Source organism: Hypomesus nipponensis, chromosome 5 (assembly GCF_054491055.1).
Source record: "Hypomesus nipponensis isolate SF chromosome 5, ASM5449105v1, whole genome shotgun sequence".
NCBI lineage: Eukaryota > Metazoa > Chordata > Actinopteri > Osmeriformes > Osmeridae > Hypomesus > Hypomesus nipponensis.
In genome coordinates this window covers 8,568,754-8,588,203 of record NC_140365.1, presented here as the reverse complement: position 1 = coordinate 8,588,203, position 19,450 = coordinate 8,568,754, and the positions used below count along the sequence as shown (strand labels likewise).

The window sequence follows — 19,450 nt, the reverse complement described above, 5'->3', positions numbered from 1 at the left end:
AGAGAGAGAGAGAGAGAGAGAGAGAGAGAGAGAGAGAGAGAGAGAGAGACATAGAGATGTTAACACTGATAATGTATTTTTCAGTCTTCAACCCACCGTTGCCATGCTGGCTCTACAACATCAGGGAGGCAGCTTTGATTCTGTTCTAGCTGGGTAGAAAACGTGGCCTGCCTGCACATTGCAGCCTGCTTTTCCCAATGTGACTGCCACCACAGTAATGTGACATTAGGGTACAGTACTGTGCTTGGCTTGTTGGCTGTTTCCAACCTCATTAGAAGACAGTGCAGGGTTCTGTCTTCCTCCTAAATAGATCCCTTACATACAATACAGCGTCATTGTGTTCTTGCCACCTGGGCTCCTAATTACTGGATTGTTGATGTTGAAGGGCATTTCTCATCTGTCCACAAATAATAATGTGAAGAAAACTGTGGTCGGCCCAATATTGATCAAATGTACTCAACAATAACAACACGAATAGGTACAGCTCTGACCAAACACCTGACATGATGATCAAATGATTTGAACCAGCCCTGATGTTCTCCACTTAGTAGGGGCATGCTTACTGTACACAGCTACATCCTGTTCCTCCAGTAAATGTCATATGGATCTGGTGATTAACACGGCGCTAGGGTGCAGGGCGGGAGTTGTCGCGGGTGACAGTATCTGTGCTCTAATCAGAATGTTAATTAGTACGGTAGCGGCAGCCCATTAATGTGTATTCTTCCTAATTAGCAGAGGAAATAAAGGATGCTGCTTGATGTTCGCGGTTGGAGATGGGAAAACACGTCAACAAAACAGGAGGGGGAAAAGGGAGGAAAAGCTGTGCATTTCACGAGAATGTTCGTTTATGTAATTATTGACTGCCACTTTCAGTGGGACAGCTGGTGTTGTGTGATGACATCAGTACCAGATTCATTTCAAACCCAAGTAAAGAATCATATGATAACAAATAACAAACATAAAACCCTTGGGTTTTCGAATTGAACTGACATGTCACAAAAAACAAAAACAAAAAGAGTTTGTGTCTGGTAGGTCAACAAAAAAGACACATACCGAAATACTGCAGTACACCAATATGTCATCATCCTACACACAGTAAAAGGGGTGAGATGGGCTGGAGCCAGTGTGTGGGTCTACAGTAGACGATGAGCCATTTCCATCTGTTTTCACCAAAACACAGAGTTGCCCTCATTGTCGGGTGAGTCACCCCTTGTGAAAAATCGTGTTTGTGCTATCTGGGCTAAGCATGCCTTGTTCCCATTGTCAATGCAATGCGAGACACACGGTAATCCAAGAGGGGGTGTGGGGATGGGGGGGGGGGCTGTGGTAGAGCAACAGGAACCATCTCACAGTCAGAGTCCCTGCCCCTCTTGTTCTTTTGTGACCTTGCCAGACCTGCCCACGCACCAGAGCCATGGCTCACGCATCTCCCCGTACCTCGTGCAGCCAAGCCAGCTCGACTTCTGAAGGGGACATGGTGCTCTTTCAGATCCCGGGGAGGGAGTTAAAAGGCATTCGCTGTACTGAATGACATGCGTTCGGGCTTCGCAGAAAGAAATTAAGCGGAAGCGTCAAAACGAGAGGCAACAGGATGCGTAGGGGGGCTGTACCGGGTGATGGAGGAATATGCTGCATTCGGAGAGCTTTTTTTTCCTCTGAAGTGACAGTAGTCTACAGATCTTCACGTATGTCTATGTGTCTAGTGTGCAGGCACAGCAGATAAATAAATACAAATTTACACTTCAAGTGGTTCATCCCATTAGCTGCTTATCCTTATGAGAGTCCATATATCAAAAGCACAGTCTGTTTGGAGAAAATAGAAAAGTGAAAAATACATTGAAGTTGAAGATTGAAGTTGATTCATTATTTATCAGACGCATGACATATTCTGATGGTGACACATTTATATATTGTTTCCTTTTACGAATGCAAACATCTTGTGAAGATCCCCTTAAGGCCAAACAGTAATGCAAAAGCTAAGATGGTTACACAAGTAGTACAATAAGTTATTAAATGAACACAATCCCAAAGAAGACATGGATGCATTTATGCCAGCTGAGTCAGTGGAAGTTCCAGACCATGATGTTCTACACGGGAGTGTTTCATCCATTAAGAGAACACTGCTGAGTTCTGCTTGGGGTCCCAGAAGTGGAACACACATGGGGTCTTCGCTCGCACGGGAATCGCATTTGCCGCCAAACAGAAGTGAAAAAGCACTCTTCCAGCAGATCTCCGGTCCCGGCCCCTGTTCTCCCCCGAGCTATCCTGCAAGATTATGCACTCGTCACATGTGTCTTTGACTGGGACTAAACAAATAACATCGTCCACAAAGAAAACATTCACTGGGGTGTGAAAACTGCTTCGGATGCTCGGCTTTGCGTTTAGAGATGGCTCAGCTTGACAGAAAAAGGAGAGAGAGCGTGATCACCTTTCGATGTTGTACCTAACCCTAACTTACATATTCATATTCAAGTAAACACATACAAAGGACAAGCACTGCATGTTTATCTAGAAAGGAAAAATAAAGGAAAAAAAGCCAAGCTATTCCTGAATGGATGTGAAAGCACTACCAGTGTGGGTTTCCAAACAAGCAATGCATGTTCGAATAACTAGGAAATCCAGGTGGTCTGACAAGCTAAATGTGCTGCAAGGTGCGAGGCATGGCTATGTATGTGTGTGTGTGGACGTATCTGTTGGTGATTCTGAGTTGTTGTGACACAATGTCTGGTGGTCGTGCTGCAGAACAATTCCCCACGGGGACAAATAAAGCATCTATTTGTCTTAGAGCGGGGGCTACCCTGTCTCTAGGTTAGATGGGGTAGAAAGTATAGTCTGAGCTGATCCGGTCCCCAAGTAGCTGTGCATTCTAACAAAATACTATAAAACCTTCCCCAAACATCCGCCGCCCGGCACCTTTAAGTGCTTGTTAAATATATAGAACGTCAGCGGCGACATCACTTTTCCATTCAGAGTGCACCTGGGTGGATTCTCTTCCTTGTCATCAGACATGGAAGGCTCTGTAGGGCATATTGCTGAGGAGGCCATATGTTTCACGGCACAGGGTTTTTCTTTGAGCGGGTTCCTGAAAGAAAACTAGCAGTGTTCTCTGCTGATTCCAGGAGCCGAGGCCACCAACATTGTTTCGATGACTCACATAGTGCTTGATACGTTGTGTTCATTTCTGTTGTGTCTCAAGACATATCTAAAACACATATTATGGGTTGCCCGCTTTCTAGGTGTCTTTGGAAAAGGCTCCAAGTACAAAGGTCAGTTTCATATTTTTCCAACGAGGAGTAAATTCCAGTTTCACCTTGTTTTCCCAATACAATAAAGCTGTGAGGGATAACCACATCCATTTGTCCTGAGTTGGAAGCTTATATTTAAAACAAAGCTGCATTCAGTTATGTTTTTTTTTTATTCATTTGGCATTATTTCAATTTCAAGAGTTACACTCTAATCAACAAATAGTTAGTATTTACATGCAGAAATTGGCTGCAAGATATTTATATGTATGGGCATATTCACATGTTATAATTGTATACATTTTTTTAATAGAAATGACATTTCCTCACAAAACATAATATTAAATTCCTCAAGGGGAGCCTACTCTTGTCAGCCCCTTATTTTTAATTAAGGAGTCAGGAGTGGGTACAAGCTGCACCCAGGCCATTTAAAGTGAATTATTTCTCATTTACACAGAATGTTATGAACCATACATCAGATCCACAGATAATTAGAACACACTGGCCATAGCAATTAAAATAAGAATGTTGTGAAAATGTGAGGTAGAGCATAGTTAGCCCCAACTTGTTGTGTTCTTGAGTGGAGATAGTTTGGTTGGCAGTTTGTTTATCATTAAGTGGTGCACTGTACGAACCGTATAAGGCTAGTTAATGATGCTTGTATGTTTCCGACATAAGCATCTCTCCCAATTTAGATTCTCCAGATGAAGCATGAAAACCAAACTTTCATGTGAAGCAACAGTCATTATATCAAGACCAAACCCAGAACAGGAGCAGTGACGCCCCCAAAAATAAGGATGTGGAATCATCAATTCAGAACTATTTACAATATTTATTGACAACTTATTTTCTCCATGGGTTTTTCATGTAATAAAAACACAGAGACTATCTTTCGCCTTTCAGTAAAGAGATCTTTTTTTTTTTAAGAATCTGGGAATGCTCTTGTGAGTGGCACATACGAGGAAAGGGGGCAGGAAGGGAGGGGGGGGGGGCAGCGATGCCTGGAGTGACACTGGAGGGAGCGCCAAGGGCGCGAGGCTAAGGCTTCTTCTGTGAGTGTGTGCAAACATACACTGTCACCAAGATGTGTCATTTGGGCTCGGACGTCACTCCGCCCCCCGTCGTTTTGCCAAGAGGACTCTGTTCTTTGTACAGGAGTATACAAATATAAAAATATATGACAGGAAAAAAGCGCTGTGAAGTACAAACACATAGTCCAAGTGAAGAGCCTTGATGAAGCAGACCTTTTGCCAGTGTTTGACGTGTCTTCTAAACGTCTCACTGGCTGACATACATACAGTTCACTCTCACACGCGAACGCATCATACATTTATAACAGACTGCAAATACGGTCATAAACCAAGACGGTTAGTACTGTAGCATTGTTGGGCAGATCGAGACTGGTCGAGAACACTTTTGGATTTGTTAGTGCTAAGTGTGCGGACCTGAGATGGGTGACTTTAACACAATTTATCAGAGACAAATCCCCTTGTCTCATTTTTCTGTGTGTGTACTGTATGTGTGTGCAAGTGTGTGTGTGTGTGTGTGTGTGTGTGTGTGTGTTTGCAAAACAATGTACTGTATATCCTGTATTATATTTACCGGATCATTGGATCATAACAAAAAATGCTTAAAATCTTGCCGACATATCACATATATGCTGCAAAATATTATCAACTACATTCTTGCCTTTGATAATGCTTTACAGAAATGGTGCTTTGAGTAACTGGAGCAAAATAAAAACAAGTCATTGTTTCACTCAATGATACTCTTCAAAATATTTACATTATTAGTTTTACATCATCCACCTTAAACCATTAAATTGCTTTGCATTCCCTTCACAGTACAGTACAAATCTGAACGTTGAAATGTCTTTTCATAGGAAACCAGCTAATATGTACAGAAATACCAAGCTCAAATTGATATTTACTGACAGATCATTTTATATATACACCTGTTTGAACATATTTTGGGACACATTCTTTTATAAGCCCAGACCCCAAAGGAGAACCCTGTCCAACCATTAAAAAATTACAACACCAATATTGAGATATTTATCTATAATAATTTACACAAATTCCTAATTAAGCATCAACAAACGTGACAAACATCCTCAAAGTGAGTGGGTGGGTGGGTAAGAATGTATGGCTAGAAGACATTATATTTGAATGTGTATAATTCATGTTTTAATTTAGAATAAATGTAAAACAAATGTAGTATAAAGGTAGAATATATGTAGCAAATGTTCATAGAAAACAATGTACTGATGCGTAGTGTGAGTTTCCAACAAATAAATTAGTTTGGAAGCTAAATATATCTCTATTTATTATATCATTAGTCTCCCATATGAAAGCAATGCACAAGAGATCAATCACGGCCGTATGCTCACAAAACCTGCAAATGGCATGATGACACCTGTGATTCTCACTCTTATCCTGAAATACTAATTGGTTGAATCATTTAACATGAGAACTTTACCGTTTTAGAATTTCCCACCCCTTAATTTAAAATCCTGTGTTTCATACAATAGCATTACAGCATCAGTGGCATCCTTGTCTTGGATTGTGGCTATGAGATGATACATTATCTAATTAAATATGATTGTAACATGAAACATTTGCCCATGCATACTTGAGAAAATACATACAAGGAATAAGCTTATGGAATGCAATAATCATTTCAGTTTTTAAATATCTGTGATGTTGAAACGTGCAATAACATGTGTTCATCAATGACACTACCTCTCAGTTAAACAACAAAGAGATGTATTGGGTGATAGCTTCCTGGATAGCTGTTACCCATCATGTAAGGGATCTTTCAACTAACATCAAAATGAGAAACACAACCAAATTGTTTCTACAGTTTGTTCACACCATGTCCCTGTTTCAATAAGTGAATTTTTGAAAAAGTTTCATGAGTAAATGTATGTCAATTTCGAATTTTGTCAGCTCTCAAGCACCAAGTGTTGCAACACCATCTGTACAGCCTCTATGGCTTTTGAAATGTGAAGAATTGTAGAATGTTTCTGTTTCTAAATGTTAATTCTACTGTACTGGCATTGTATGCCGTTTGAGGGGCATTCCTGAGTCTCAACAATGTAACAATTATTTCGAATGAAAATAAGGAAACTGACAGGAAGTCTACTTTGGTGGGATGATAGATTAATGGATAGAAGACACAATGTCTTGTCGAGATTTGATGTCAGTCTCTGGTAAATGGATGTTTGTAACAGTGCTGTGCTTGAGTTCTTTTGTTCTCTCTTTGAAATGTGTGCAAAAAAAAGTCACCAAAAGTCACCCACTCAATCAGTGAATATGATCTGTGAAACCATCTAACCTTGACTACAAGTGTCAGCTAAGGAAACAATCCAGAACCGAGTCTAGCTAATATGTTCCAAGTAATTCAGTGAGATCAATTCTGGTGTGGGCATCATTGTTTCTTAAACAAAAGAATACAGGGCATATTTACATTTAATAGTGGGGGAAAAGGCAAGGAAATAGTGGCTTGTGAGGCAAATACTTGTTTGGTCATGATATTTCCATGATAGACCCCTTAACTGCTGGCTTAATGTCCTGGTATTCAAAACACACTACAGCAAAAGTGTACTCTTACCACATATTAATGGCAAAGGTGAAGGAATAACCACTCGTCCTTTGGTCATCTCTCAACTTCCTCCCATATTCCCTCTGCCTCTTAAGTCCGCCTTCCTCTTTCCCTTGGTTAGAACACCATATTCTACTTAACAGAGTTGGAATGTTGAATCTCTCAGCAAATAAGCTGCTACAACAAAAATGCTAAATCGTTAGACTAAGGCATATCTGTTCGACGTGCTGTAATGTTCAATGTAGACCTTTGAATAACCTTTATCTGCCAGCATTGTTTGTCAGCTTTAAAGGTTTGGAATGATGTTTGTAGTTCATTGTTTAATCTACACTACCTTATCATACAGTTTCTTTAAATTGAAATAATGCTTTGAAATTAACTATACTCTATCAAAGTAGAAAAGGTTGCTTTTTCATAAAACCTCCAAACTATGATATTAATATACCTTAATATAGACTATGAACATGTGAAACTTCACGATATAAAGATAAAATAAAGTATTGGATAAAAATCATTACATTTCTGAAGGAATGACTTAGAAAAAATTATAAACGTCGACGTATGTAGTACTTCAAAGGAGCAACTATAGTCATGGGATCATTTTGAACTATTATAGCTCTAACGTTTTGGCAACAAATCAGATACAGATTTAAGAAAGTAAAAACATAACAATATGTGCAAACAAACATTTATAAATGGAAAAGTACTTATTTCACTAAATGTTCGACTTGTAAAATTAAAAATTAGAAATGATAACTCTGGAGCAGGCACCATTATGTTCTTAATCTCTCCTATAAGGTTTGTCTGTGTTAGCCAGCAATTAAGGTGTTCCAAGGTAAAATAGATTCAGTCCTGATTTAGTTTTGTTATAGTAATTCAGTCTTGTGTTGTACGATCACACAGCAAAATTAAACACAAACAGGAGAATAAAACGAGCAACAGAAATGGTTGCACCTTCTTATTCTGCTTTTACTGGAGTCCTTTTTAGTTGACATAGTAGAGCCAATAGACAATGTTGAAAAAGGAAAAAACGGTGGGGAAGATCACTCTCGACCACTTGTCGATAGAGTTTACGTCAGTCAAGTCGGGGATTGTGATCTTCAGCTGGGACGCGCGCCTCCTTAGCCGGCTCTTCTTCTGAGTGACGTGGCGCTCCAGTGCGTTGCGTCCAAAGTTGTGTCTGGCCAGGCCGGCTTTGCGGTACTGAAGGGTGGAGGTGTCATAAGACAGCATGGTGCTCCGCGGGTCACTGAGGCCAAGGGTCAGCTCCGAGGCTCCCATCTCGTTCTTGATCTCTATAGTCCCCAGCAGGATGTTTTCATGGGGGTCCATCTCGAAGCAGAACACACATTAGACAGCGTGAGCTGAACAAAATGACCACATATATTTTCAACAGATATTTTGTATGAAATCATTCAAATTCGAAAATCAAAACACAATATAACACCACCTAAGCCATGGAATGAGCTAGTGTAGCCTTCTGTACACCAATGTATATAGTCTTCAAAGATGTACAAACTAACCCCAAAGGTCCTCCCCCATAATTACACAGCCAAAACAACAGACTAAAGATAAAACGTCTTGCTACTTGATTTGGCATGCAAACAATCAAGGGCTCAAGAGAATGACTGAAGTGGTTTAAAGAGCATCGACAATACTCCACATTGTAGTTGTTTTTCTTTAACATAACTCTCACTGTGCATACGTGGGAGGCAAAACATACAGGAGTAGGGCTAACGTTCGACACAGAAGGGACGACTGAATGATTGATGGAAACTGGAGTTTTATTGGATGCATGATTGAAAGGAAAAACACAATGTAGAAGTAGTTTTGGAGTTCTAGAAAGAAAACATACAACATATGGTCAGTCTCCACTTTGTGAACCAGTACCTTATTCTTTTGCTCGCCTAGTCCCATCGCTGCATCGTCCACAAAGATTGGTTCCCACATCGAGTCGTGAGCGTCAATTTCCCTCTGTTTCATTCTGGCATACAGAGTATCGTCTCTTTGAACTACATTTCCCACCAACCACTGCAAGCATACAAAATCATCAAGGTCACATGAACTACATTGTCCAACAACCACTGCAAGTATTCAAAACCAACACTACTGATTTTCCTATAAACATTTTGACTGGTGTTTTGTGAGAAGTTTACATTAATGTTACACTAAATACCTTATTACTACAATACCTACACTACCTACAAAAACAATGTAGGTATATAGGATTGAAATGTAATTAATTTATATTTAATGTTAGTGGTACGGGTAATTACAAAGTGTAAGAAAGCACTGTTTGAGGGAAGGGTCTAAGGGGTAAGTGGATGTTGTAAAGGAGCATTTGAGGCTGAGTTACCAAAACGAGATCATTGTTTTGGGTGACACATACTTACCTAGTTTCACTTGTGTAATAACTAGACCATAATGAAATGTAACTGCATATCAGTTCTTATACTGTATGACTACAATGTTGTTACTTTAGGTCTTGTAGTTATATGATATTTACAGTTATGTAACCTCAGTGTAAAGTGTCCCCAAAATCTTGCTATGTAATCCAGGGTAATCCGTTTTTAGTTCAATAGTTTGGCTAAGTGAGTGGAATTCTGAGGCCCAAATGCCCTTCAAGAACGATAGTGACTCTACATTGGTTTTCCAACAATGTATCCTACTGTCTGCATTCCACTAGCTCTCAATCCATTTGACTTGATTTGGATAAGTTATTTTGAAGTTGACAAAGTTGTTTCCCTGTGTCTGTATCTCCTTTTCTCCTTGATGTCACCTCAGTTGCATTCATCCAACCTTTCGTATGAAAGAGGGACACTTCATGTGAGTATGTGATTACCTTCTGTCTATTTTATTCCCCTTTATATAAAGGGGAATAATAAAAAAAAAAAACTCTCAACCTTCCAGACAGTTATTTATTAAAATAAGTCATAAATAAAAAAAAGTCTTATTAAAGTCCTTTTCATTGAAGTAGAAAGAAAACATCACATATTCTGAGAGTCGAGTCATTGCACTGCATTCATGTGAACATTTGAACATTGCAATGGGAGTGTGGTTTTGTGTCTGTGTGTATGAGTTTGAGTATGAAAGACAGAGATAGAGAAAGACATAATATGCCTTACAGTTTGCAATCCCATGTTTGCTTGAGCGCGTGATTGTGTGCTTGTGTGTTCGTGTGATCCTAAACGTGAAGACACAATGGGGATATGAGAACAGACTAGACAGGAACGACTAGCAAAGCTATTCAAGTACAGGTAAAGCATGGCCATTCATGACCCCTAACTGGACCTTTGACGAAGAACATAGGAGCCATTTTCAGCTACAACTAGAGTTTAAGGCATACAGCTACAACAGGAGTTGAAGTATTCCGTTACCAACACCGTCACAGTGCTGTGTTTCCTTTCCTCAGGACTTTCCTACTACAAACCATCTGTCATTCTGAGGGGGGCTATTGTTTTTAAATCCACACTTCGTGATGACACTTCCCTTTTTAACTATAAGCAATACTAGTTTCTCTGGAGACTGACACTTATTGATGACACTTCCTCTTTTTAACTATAAGCAATACTAGTTTCTCTGAGAGGATGGTGACCTGTTGGGTTATACCATAAAACACCAAAGATATTCCGTACGATACTACTCTGAACCAGAACAGTGGAGTAGAGGGCAGAACACTGTACCTTATTGGGGTCCATTCTCATCTTCTCATTGTTGGCAGTGGCTGCTTTCTCTGCGGCTTTCTTCTGGCGCTGGGGCCCTCTGCCGAAGAAGATGTAGTTGACCAAGGCGTACTCCAGCAGCGCCAGGAAGACGAACACGAAGCAGCCCATCAGGTACATGTCGATGGCCTTCACGTAAGGGATCTTGGGGAGGGTCTCTCTCAAGTGGGTGTTGATGGTGGTCATAGTCAGCACCGTGGTGATACCTGGGGAACGATACAGCCCATAATAAGGCCACAAAGGGTAGTGCAGTGCATGCTCAGGAAATGACACCGAGAGCATGTCAAGGTTCAAATTTTGGGAGCGAGTTTTGATCTAGAGCCTGGCTCATTAGCGGAGCCCCCCCCGAAGAAAGAGTCTGTTTGGGAGAACTTTGAGAACCTCCAGCCTGCACCCCAAGCTGGGGATCAGAGAGCAGAAGGTGACCACAGCACGTTCCATCCGAGGTGTGAGAAGTTGTCAGCCAACCGCTGTGACCGACACAAACGAGCCCTCCTGCTTCCCCTGTCTTCATCTAACGAATCGTGACAGTCCCGGGTGAGGTCATCTCAATGCGGATGTCTGATGCCCGGACTCACACACATTGGCGGGAACAGAATAAGAACAATCCCACAACGGTTCATATGGCTTCTGTGCAATCGATAAAATACAGTATGCGCAATTGATGAGATGGGATTAGAAGCGACCATAGATAACCCAAATCAATGTGTGCCTCTGAGTCAGCGGAGACCTGTTGGGCCAATCTGGGGCCACTAACACGAGCCAGGGATTAGATTTATTCTGATTTGGATTGTAATTGCACAGAATCCAACAGACACACCCACAACCGTGCATGGTAAAACAAACACAGTGGGCCGTGCTAATGCCTGGAACCAGGTCAGAGAGCGAGAGAGAGAGAGAGAGAGAGAGAGAGAGAGAGAGAGAGAGAGAGAGAGAGAGAGAGAGAGAGAGAGAGAGAGAGAGAGAGAGAGAGAGAGGGAGGGAGAGAGTGAGGGAGAGGGAGAGGGAGAGAGAGAGAGAGAGAGAGAGAGAGAGAGTGAGGGAGAGGGAGAGGGAGAGAGAGAGAAAGATTGGTGGTCTACTCTGGTCTGTGTATACGCCTATCTACCTGCATCCATTATCAAGCATTAATGCTGTTTTTCATTCAATCCTGCGCACGCCTGCCCCTCGGATAACTAAATGCAGGTCAGCTTCCAATCAGAGAGAGTGCTTCTTTTGTGGAGGACTGGCTGGGGACGGGGGCCGGGGGCCAGGGGGCTGGGGGACGGGGAGCCTCCCAGACACGGAGCAGCGCGCTGGGTCCAACGCAAAGGCCACGTTGGGGCCGGCAGGCCTGCGTAATCAAGGATGACAGCAAGAAATTGGAACTTCCAAAAAGCGCCGAGGCACTCAAATCAGAGTGAAAACAAATCACTCCCGTCATCCATCACTCTCCTTCCGAAAGCATCCGTCCCTTGAGTACCCCGTGGAGCTCACCAATGCTGCTGCAGCATTATGTCCCGGTCTCCCTGAGGGGAGGGTGACAGTTGAACGTGTGACGTGCACACAGTACATCTGGATCTAGATTTTGGGGTTATTTCCTCCATTTTTCATCTGAGCAAAGTCTGAAAGTACTGTGAAGCGAAGTCTAGCTGGGACTTGGAAAGCAGTACACATAGTTCATGCAAAACCGGCCATGGACACAGTATTTCCCTGTAAGGTTTAAGAGAACCGTTTCCAGTGCTCCATGAAAACATTTGGAAGTTAGCTTTGTCTGGGGGGGTTTACACTGTACGGTCGCACTGTCCTGCACCATACCAACAGCCTTTATACATCCTGTCTAGGTATCATGTTCGTCATAGCATGCCTGAAGCTGTATGAGAGCGCAGACAGGTCACGGGGGCATGCAGTCCGTACCCAGGGCTACTCTGGCGGCGGAGGCGTCGTAGTTGATCCAGAAGGAGACCCAGGAGAGGATGGTGATCAGGATGGAGGGCATGTAGGTCTGCAGGATGAAGTACCCGATGTTCCTCTTCAGCTTGAAGCTGAGGGAGAGGCGTGGGTAGGAGCCTGAGGGGGGGCCACAGAGAGAGAGAGAGAGAGAGAGAGAGAGAGAGAGAGAGACAAAGATGAATTGAGCGACTCAGTGTTGCATCACACACTTCCAACATGCAACCCGATCTCCTGGGCTTCCTTCCGTTATCCCATCTTAGAGGCTGTTATATCCCTGTCTTGTGTGGCAGGTTTTGTTGACATTCTCCTCCTCCCCCCCCCCCCCCCATGTGGGGATTTCACTACGCCGTGTTGATATGCGGGCGTATCTGTGGCTGCCTGGACGCCCCCCCCCCCCTCTCTCTCCACCTCCTGCCTTTCTCTTTTGTCTCTCCTACGTTCTAGACAGAGAAGAAGAGATGCTCAGCAAACGAGATGTTGCTCTCTCCATCTAACACCGTGGCGTCAGCAGTCCCCTGAGTCGCGCGCCGCGCCCGCGTTTAAACGCCTCGTCTTTGCGTCCTACCTCGGCGTGGCTATCTGTAAGCGTGGGCAAAGGCCTGTTTTGCGTCGTGTTGTCTTGCTACGATAGCAACAGGGGAAGCAGGCGTGAAATAGAAAGCGGGAGTTTGAAGAAGGGGCTGCCGCAGAAGCATTCAGAAGACAGGCTGAGCAGAGGGAGAGGGAGGGGGGCGGGGGTGTGTGGGGGGGCGGAGACAGATTAGCATATGAGGTGTACCAGAGAGGACCGAAACAAAGCCTCCGGATGTACAAATCTCAAGTGAGCGGGTCCACAGTCGGCTCTGACGTCACCGCCGAATCCGGAGCACGTTCAACGCGCCCTCCCAACACGCTTGCTTACATGGAGCATTTCCCCAGAGAAGACTGCGGAGGGGGTCGGGGCGGGGGGAGGAGGGAAATGTCGCCTACCTGTTTACAGAGCGACGACAAACAGATGGCCTGTCGTAAGCCCGAGCCTGTGTGCCCGCACAGGTGGCGGTGTTGTGCGCTTGACATTTTGCGCGCGTATGTGCTTGTGAGCGTGTTGACGTCTGCCATGAGTGATGTGCTGTGTGCGTGTGTGCGTGCGAGGAGGGCTAGCATTGGGCTAAAGGGGTAGCATTGGGCTGAAGCCAAGCGGTTCTGCTGATGCGTGCACCTGTGTGACCCTCGGGTCACCGTTGTCGAGCGTCGGCCAGTGGGCCTAAGAGGGAATCCTCCATACCGAACCCCGTCTCGCCCACCTCCCTCCCTCCAGCGAGAAACCACATTCCAGGACACCGAGCAAGCGCACTTAGCCGTTCCTAACGAGCCCCGGGGAGCTCTGAACGCAGCTCAGGAAAAAGGTGAGTCCTCCAGACAGTCTGCGATGGGAGACACTCTGTCCTTGGGTTACTGTGCCGCTCTTCATTCAATGGAGCAGTTCACCAGACCATCTACCCGCACCACCGCCGTCCCTAGACCGAGCTCCCATAACTAATGGATGAATGTGAAAATGTAGCAGATGAATAAACCATTCCATCCGACAACATTTTGAGGTTAAATAACTCATAAGCGTGCTGCGTCTGACGATAGGGGTGGCCCCTTCCTCCAGCTTGTGGGGCCTGTTCTAGTTTTTGCTGGGAGGGCGTCCTACATCTGTTACACCCTGTGACCACGGAGTCCCCTCTCACTCCGACTCCCCCCCTCTCTATCAACACACACACACACACACACACACACAAATGCACACACACACCTTTATAAATGGCATAACTCTCACCTCCTTCTTTGGCAGTGCAATCAAGGAGGCCTGGACCTCAAAATAACCTTTAAATGGAAGCACTTTATGAACCCATACTTAGAACAAAGTGTTTGTTTGTGTATGTGTGTGGTTGTGTGTGTGTGCCTGTGTGTTTGTGTGTAAACCATCCCTTCCCATAATTGGCTATCCACAGTGTCCACAAGGTCCATTGGAATTCACTAGTAAATAGTTATTTTGTGACACAATTCCCAGAATATCTGCTTTATGTTTGCCTTCAGATATTCATAGTTTTAATAAGGGGTTACACACTGTGACGCGAGTCACTCGGCGTGTTCCCATTTCGAGGGCTGAGTGCAGGCATGTTTTGTGTTCTAGATTCGGTCCGTCGATATTACCTGTTGAGAAAACCACGTTCTTGGAGATGAGTTTGTGGTCCACGATGGAGAACTGAGGGAGTTCAATCCTCTCCACCCCTGTCACAGCGTTGTCACCACCACGCCAGTAGAACTCAATATCATCTGTGGTGTATCCGTCTGAGGACAGAGAGAGAGGGAGAGAGAGAGAGAGAGACAGAGAGAGAGACAGAGAGAGAAAGAGAGAGAGCGAGAGAGAGACAGAGAGAGAGAGAATTTATCTGGTCAGATGAGAAGTGCTGCAAAAGTATCACCGAGACAGACAAATGTCATTTCCTGACTAGATAAGGCTTTCATGGTGGACACTCGGTGAATGTACATTATTCATGGTTTCTGAATTATGCAAGGCACGTAGAAATGGTTAAAATGATGAATTATAAAGATAAAGTCATCGCAGGGTTTTACCAGTAATCTATGTTCTGCTGTGGATTAGGGAACATTTGAACAGAAATGTACAGTGTTGTCTTGTTCCTGTTCTTCATTTGATCCTAAATCATTTATACAGATACCGTAAGCACCACTGACCCAAAACAACACAGACTTTGGGACAACGTGTACTTATTCCTTTATGACCTCAAGTCCTGAAGTCATAAATATTCATTTCAACTAAACCCCACAGTCACTCGCTAAACTTGCTTTACAAAGGCCTGTGACAGTGTCGAATCCCTACCGAAAAGGGGAAAAAAAAGTCTGTTAGACCATGAAGCTTGGCCTAATCCAGTCCCTGCGTGGCTGCCTAGCCCAGTGCTGCCACGTCTGCTGATTCCAGAGCAGAGTGGAGGCTCACTTAGTGAACAGTAGTGAGGCTAGAGACTCCAGGGGTCTGGGAGGAGGGGGGCATTGATTAGCCCCCAACACCCGCTGCTTTTCTTATTTCCATTCTTTGCTTCCGTTCCTTCATCCCCCACCCCTCCTCCCACCTCTCTTTCTCCCCTATCCCTTCCCTCTCCTCTCTGTGATGTAAGAACTATGACAGAGAATGGAGGCTAAGGATAATTTGCCAAGTCAGGCTCAACGACATAGAAACAATGGAGTTAAGTGGATCAGAGAAGCCCGATCAACCAAGCATAGACCACAGCCATCCAGCCTCTACCCAGGGATGGATGTCTAGAATGTATTCAATGTGTTACGTAATCGTTTTTCTTCCGTTCATCATCGGTATCATCATCATTCTTTTGGGGGGTAGTATTTTGTTGGAGAGAAGAGAAGAAGAGAGGAGAAGAGAACAACAGGTAGGGTTTCCCCAGCGCTGTCAAAGGTACGAACGTAATCAATCCAGCAGTTGAAACCCCGGTAAACCCTGGCTGACTTCCCTTTGAACTCTCTGGGAGAGATAACCAAGCTACAGTAAGCCGGCACAAAGTCTCTTCACATGCATTCTCAGGCCTAAGAGCTTTGACAGTCCAAAAATAAATGGAATTGATTACGATAGCATCAGCAGAGATAGCATATAATACTGAAACCCATTTAACAAAGGCTTGGCATCTCACGGCTGCATATGACTGGAGGCGTCTTTACCGCGCTGCTGAAAGAAAGTCTAAATCAATTTGTTTTATTGTACGGGAAGGGATTGTGGGAAAGAGTTATTGGTGAGGGGTTAAAGGGTGGGCTTTATCAATCAACAAACAAATCAAACATAATTTGATCAATTCTGTTCCCTTAGTTCAATATGTCAGGTGTGGGAGTTGGGTGGCTGAGTGGTTAAGGAATTGGGCTATTCATCAGAAGGTTGCAGGTTCGATTCCTGGCCGTGCAAAATGACGTTGTGTCCTTGGGCAAGGCACTTCACCCTACTTGCCTCGGGAGAATGTCCCTGTACTTACTGTAAGTCGCTCTGGATAAGCTAAATGACTGAATGTAAATTTAAATAAGGTTGCGAGTGGGATCTGATTCCTCATGAGTTGGTTTTGAAACAAAACATGAAAAGATGAATGCCCATGAACATACTGTAAGGGGATACTTCCAGAAAGCTCACAACAACTTCACTTTACCACACCACTTCATTCCTACCTTAAAAACACACAGCCTTTGGGTCTCATTCTCGGGGGAGGGGGGTGGGGGGGGGGGGACATCCAACGTATAAAGCCTTAACAATGCATGCTCTGGGAATATTGCCTATTTCCGAAAGACAAACACCACCAAAGCCTACATTCAGAGAGCGACAAGCATGTGCTTACTTAGAAGGCTCTACTCTTATAAACACTGCTCAGATGAATGTTTGATATACCCCTGGATTCAAAGCCACTTTAATCATATTCCTGGTGTCCAATTAAAAAGAGGCTCCCACCTCTTGTGGTACCGAGCAAGCCGTCTTCGACTCAGCCGGTTAGCCAACGTGACGGAGTCGTGGCAGGAACATCTAAGGCTCGAGAATAAGCCTCGGCGTACGAAGAACCGGTCCACCCCCCCCCCCCCCCCGAAGACATTTGCAGATTCTAAAATAGGTCCTGAGAGCTGCACGGGCTCCATACCCTGTGGATCGCTGGTGCAAGAAGTGGCACAATTACTTGTGGACAATGAGGGGACGTTCTGATCGTTTTGTCGTGACAACTCGCGATGACGGCGTCAAAGAGCCTCGATGATGCGGCCCGCATCCAGGCTGACACTGACACGCGTCTCGAGCGGGAAACCGTATCACGGGTCTGCAGTGATTGGCTGTGGAGCAGTGTGGTTGGTGGGCACGCTGGCAGCTCGCTCGTCTCAGTCGTGTAGGGTGTCCCTCGACAAGTGCAATTTTCTCTCCATCTTTCCGAGGTAGCTGTTTCGATGCGTGCCGTGTCTCGGTGAGTGGCCAAATTGGTCTCTTCTGGAAATGGTGTCCATTACACCACACGTTGCTTTGAGGAGTCAGACTTGGAGAATGTCTCAAGATGGTTTTATTTATTTAAAAAAAAAATTGTTAAGGCTCGTGGTCAGCGTTCTGTATTGACTAGTATTCAATTTATACAAGGCTGCAGTCCGTATTTACTCAAAAGGAAAACATTAACAGATACATATTTGTTCAAAATATGATATGAGGTATTTTCTTTTTACACAAGGACCTCACCAGAGGGAAAAGTGCCGGCTACCCTGGTTGGACTCTAATGCATTTACTGTGTAACTAGGGAAACATGTTTGCTGAACTGGAGCCGTTTGACACCGCTGAATAATGCAAGGCCTGCTCCTCTCTCCCACAAACAAGCAGGGCATATGGCCTGTACACTACCTACAGGACATAGTGGAGACTGAGACTACAGCAACACCGAAACATGCGTAGGCTAACAGGAGTAGCGATTCGGCGGTTTGGAGCCTCATGCAGTCGTGCTGACAGGCGGCCCGCCATGCTGCCTCAGTGAAGGGGCCCAGGTCAGGGCTCGACCGAACCCACGCGATTCCCCCGCCGCCGTCGTTCCACAGGTCCGCTTCCTGGCAGACTCCTCTCATGCTTTCGCTAACCACGCTCCCGTGATGTTTCCCAAGCACACACACCTTCACTCACAAGCTTGCTGGCGATACACACCGGAACAGGGATGTACCGCAACCATTTAGCTTAATGTGCTTGAAGGCTAAATTGGACTGTGTGCTTGCTGAATCCATTCGGCTAAAAATGGCAAACAGCTGGTGCAAACGTAGAATGTGACACAGTCTCATCTGAGAGTGCTCATCCTCTCCAAGGCGAAGGAGTCGTCGCTCAGGATTTCATTACGATCAAATAAAATCTCAAGAGTGAACTTCATTACTGGAGAGCAAGCTGGCTAATTGCACTCACACTGATTGTATTACACTAGTATCATACATATTACATCCATACATTACAGTGCTTTCCTACTGGTGATTACAGGAAGAACATTGAGTGGCTGCTGGGTAATTAGCCCAGATAGTACTGCTAGCTGTGTGCCTTGCCATGACTGTGCACATCAGTACTACTGAGGCAAAAGAAACCAGTCCAGTTTTTTTCTTCTCCTTCTCCACAGAACTTTAATGATGTTTCTGACTCCTCATCCTCCCGTCCCCCTGTTCCTTCTTCTTGACAGTACTTTCATCTTTCTCAGATATCAGATATCTTCCAAACTTTACGTACGCACCAACCCGGGAGATGACACGAGAAGGAAATGGAATAATCACAAAGTTACTCCACAGAGAGCTGACAGACGGCTCTAAAACAACTTGCGTGTCTGAGTGTTATTGAGCCTGTGGTTGCAAATAACTGTTCATCACAAACAAACCCATTTTCCGAGTCTTTCACCTTCTACAAGAAGTTGCCTTAAGTGACATCGTGGTTACGACCGGCGATATAGTGTATAATAGCACTGCAGACAGAGAACTTCCTTCATCAGCGTCTTTTTTCCACATCGCCTTGCTCTTTCCCTCAGGGAGTTCTAATTATGATTTACAACATGCCCTTTAAGTTGTTTTCGTTGTACACGTCCCCCTCATTTCTCCTTCATTCAATAGGCAGGAGACCTTTCCTCAAGTAACCCCCCCCCCCAAAAAATGGATGTGATTAATATTCTATTACAATGTGTTAAATGGTTATGGATTAGCTGTATCCGATGAATGAACATTTCCTGACACGAAAGGGAAAACACTCACTATCTAAGGTTCTGTTTGCATAACGAAGCAAAAGCCATAACTTTGCTGACACAACTTGTTAGTCTCTGCTTAAAAGAAGATAATTCAATGAGGACGTTTGGGGTCTGTAGCAATTAATTACAAAAAGGTCACGTTAATGCCATGAATATTTGTAAAAGAGTTCCGTTTCTCCTGTCATAAGCT

The 19,450-nt window shown here is 44.2% G+C and overlaps 1 protein-coding gene across 5 annotated transcripts in view; it reads right to left on the bottom strand.

Annotated features, from left to right (window-relative positions):
• Window positions 1-7,829: 7,829 nt before the first annotated feature.
• The window catches only part of gabrb2b (gamma-aminobutyric acid type A receptor subunit beta2b), a 40,089-nt gene continuing 28,468 nt past the window's right edge, over window positions 7,830-19,450 (bottom strand). For 3 of the 5 annotated variants that reach the window (XM_084697995.1, XM_084697996.1, XM_084697994.1), the window contains exons 6-10: window positions 14,678-14,815; window positions 12,464-12,616; window positions 10,529-10,773; window positions 8,736-8,876; window positions 7,830-8,177 (exon numbers count right to left, since the gene is read on the bottom strand). In XM_084697995.1, the coding sequence (XP_084554121.1) occupies window positions 7,830-8,177; window positions 8,736-8,876; window positions 10,529-10,773; window positions 12,464-12,616; window positions 14,678-14,815 (1,025 nt within the window). Of the gene's footprint in view, window positions 8,178-8,735; window positions 8,877-9,687; window positions 9,691-10,501; window positions 10,774-12,463; window positions 12,617-14,677; window positions 14,816-19,450 lie in introns of all 5 variants that reach the window. The other 2 variants (XM_084697997.1, XM_084697998.1) reach the window with 2 other exon arrangements.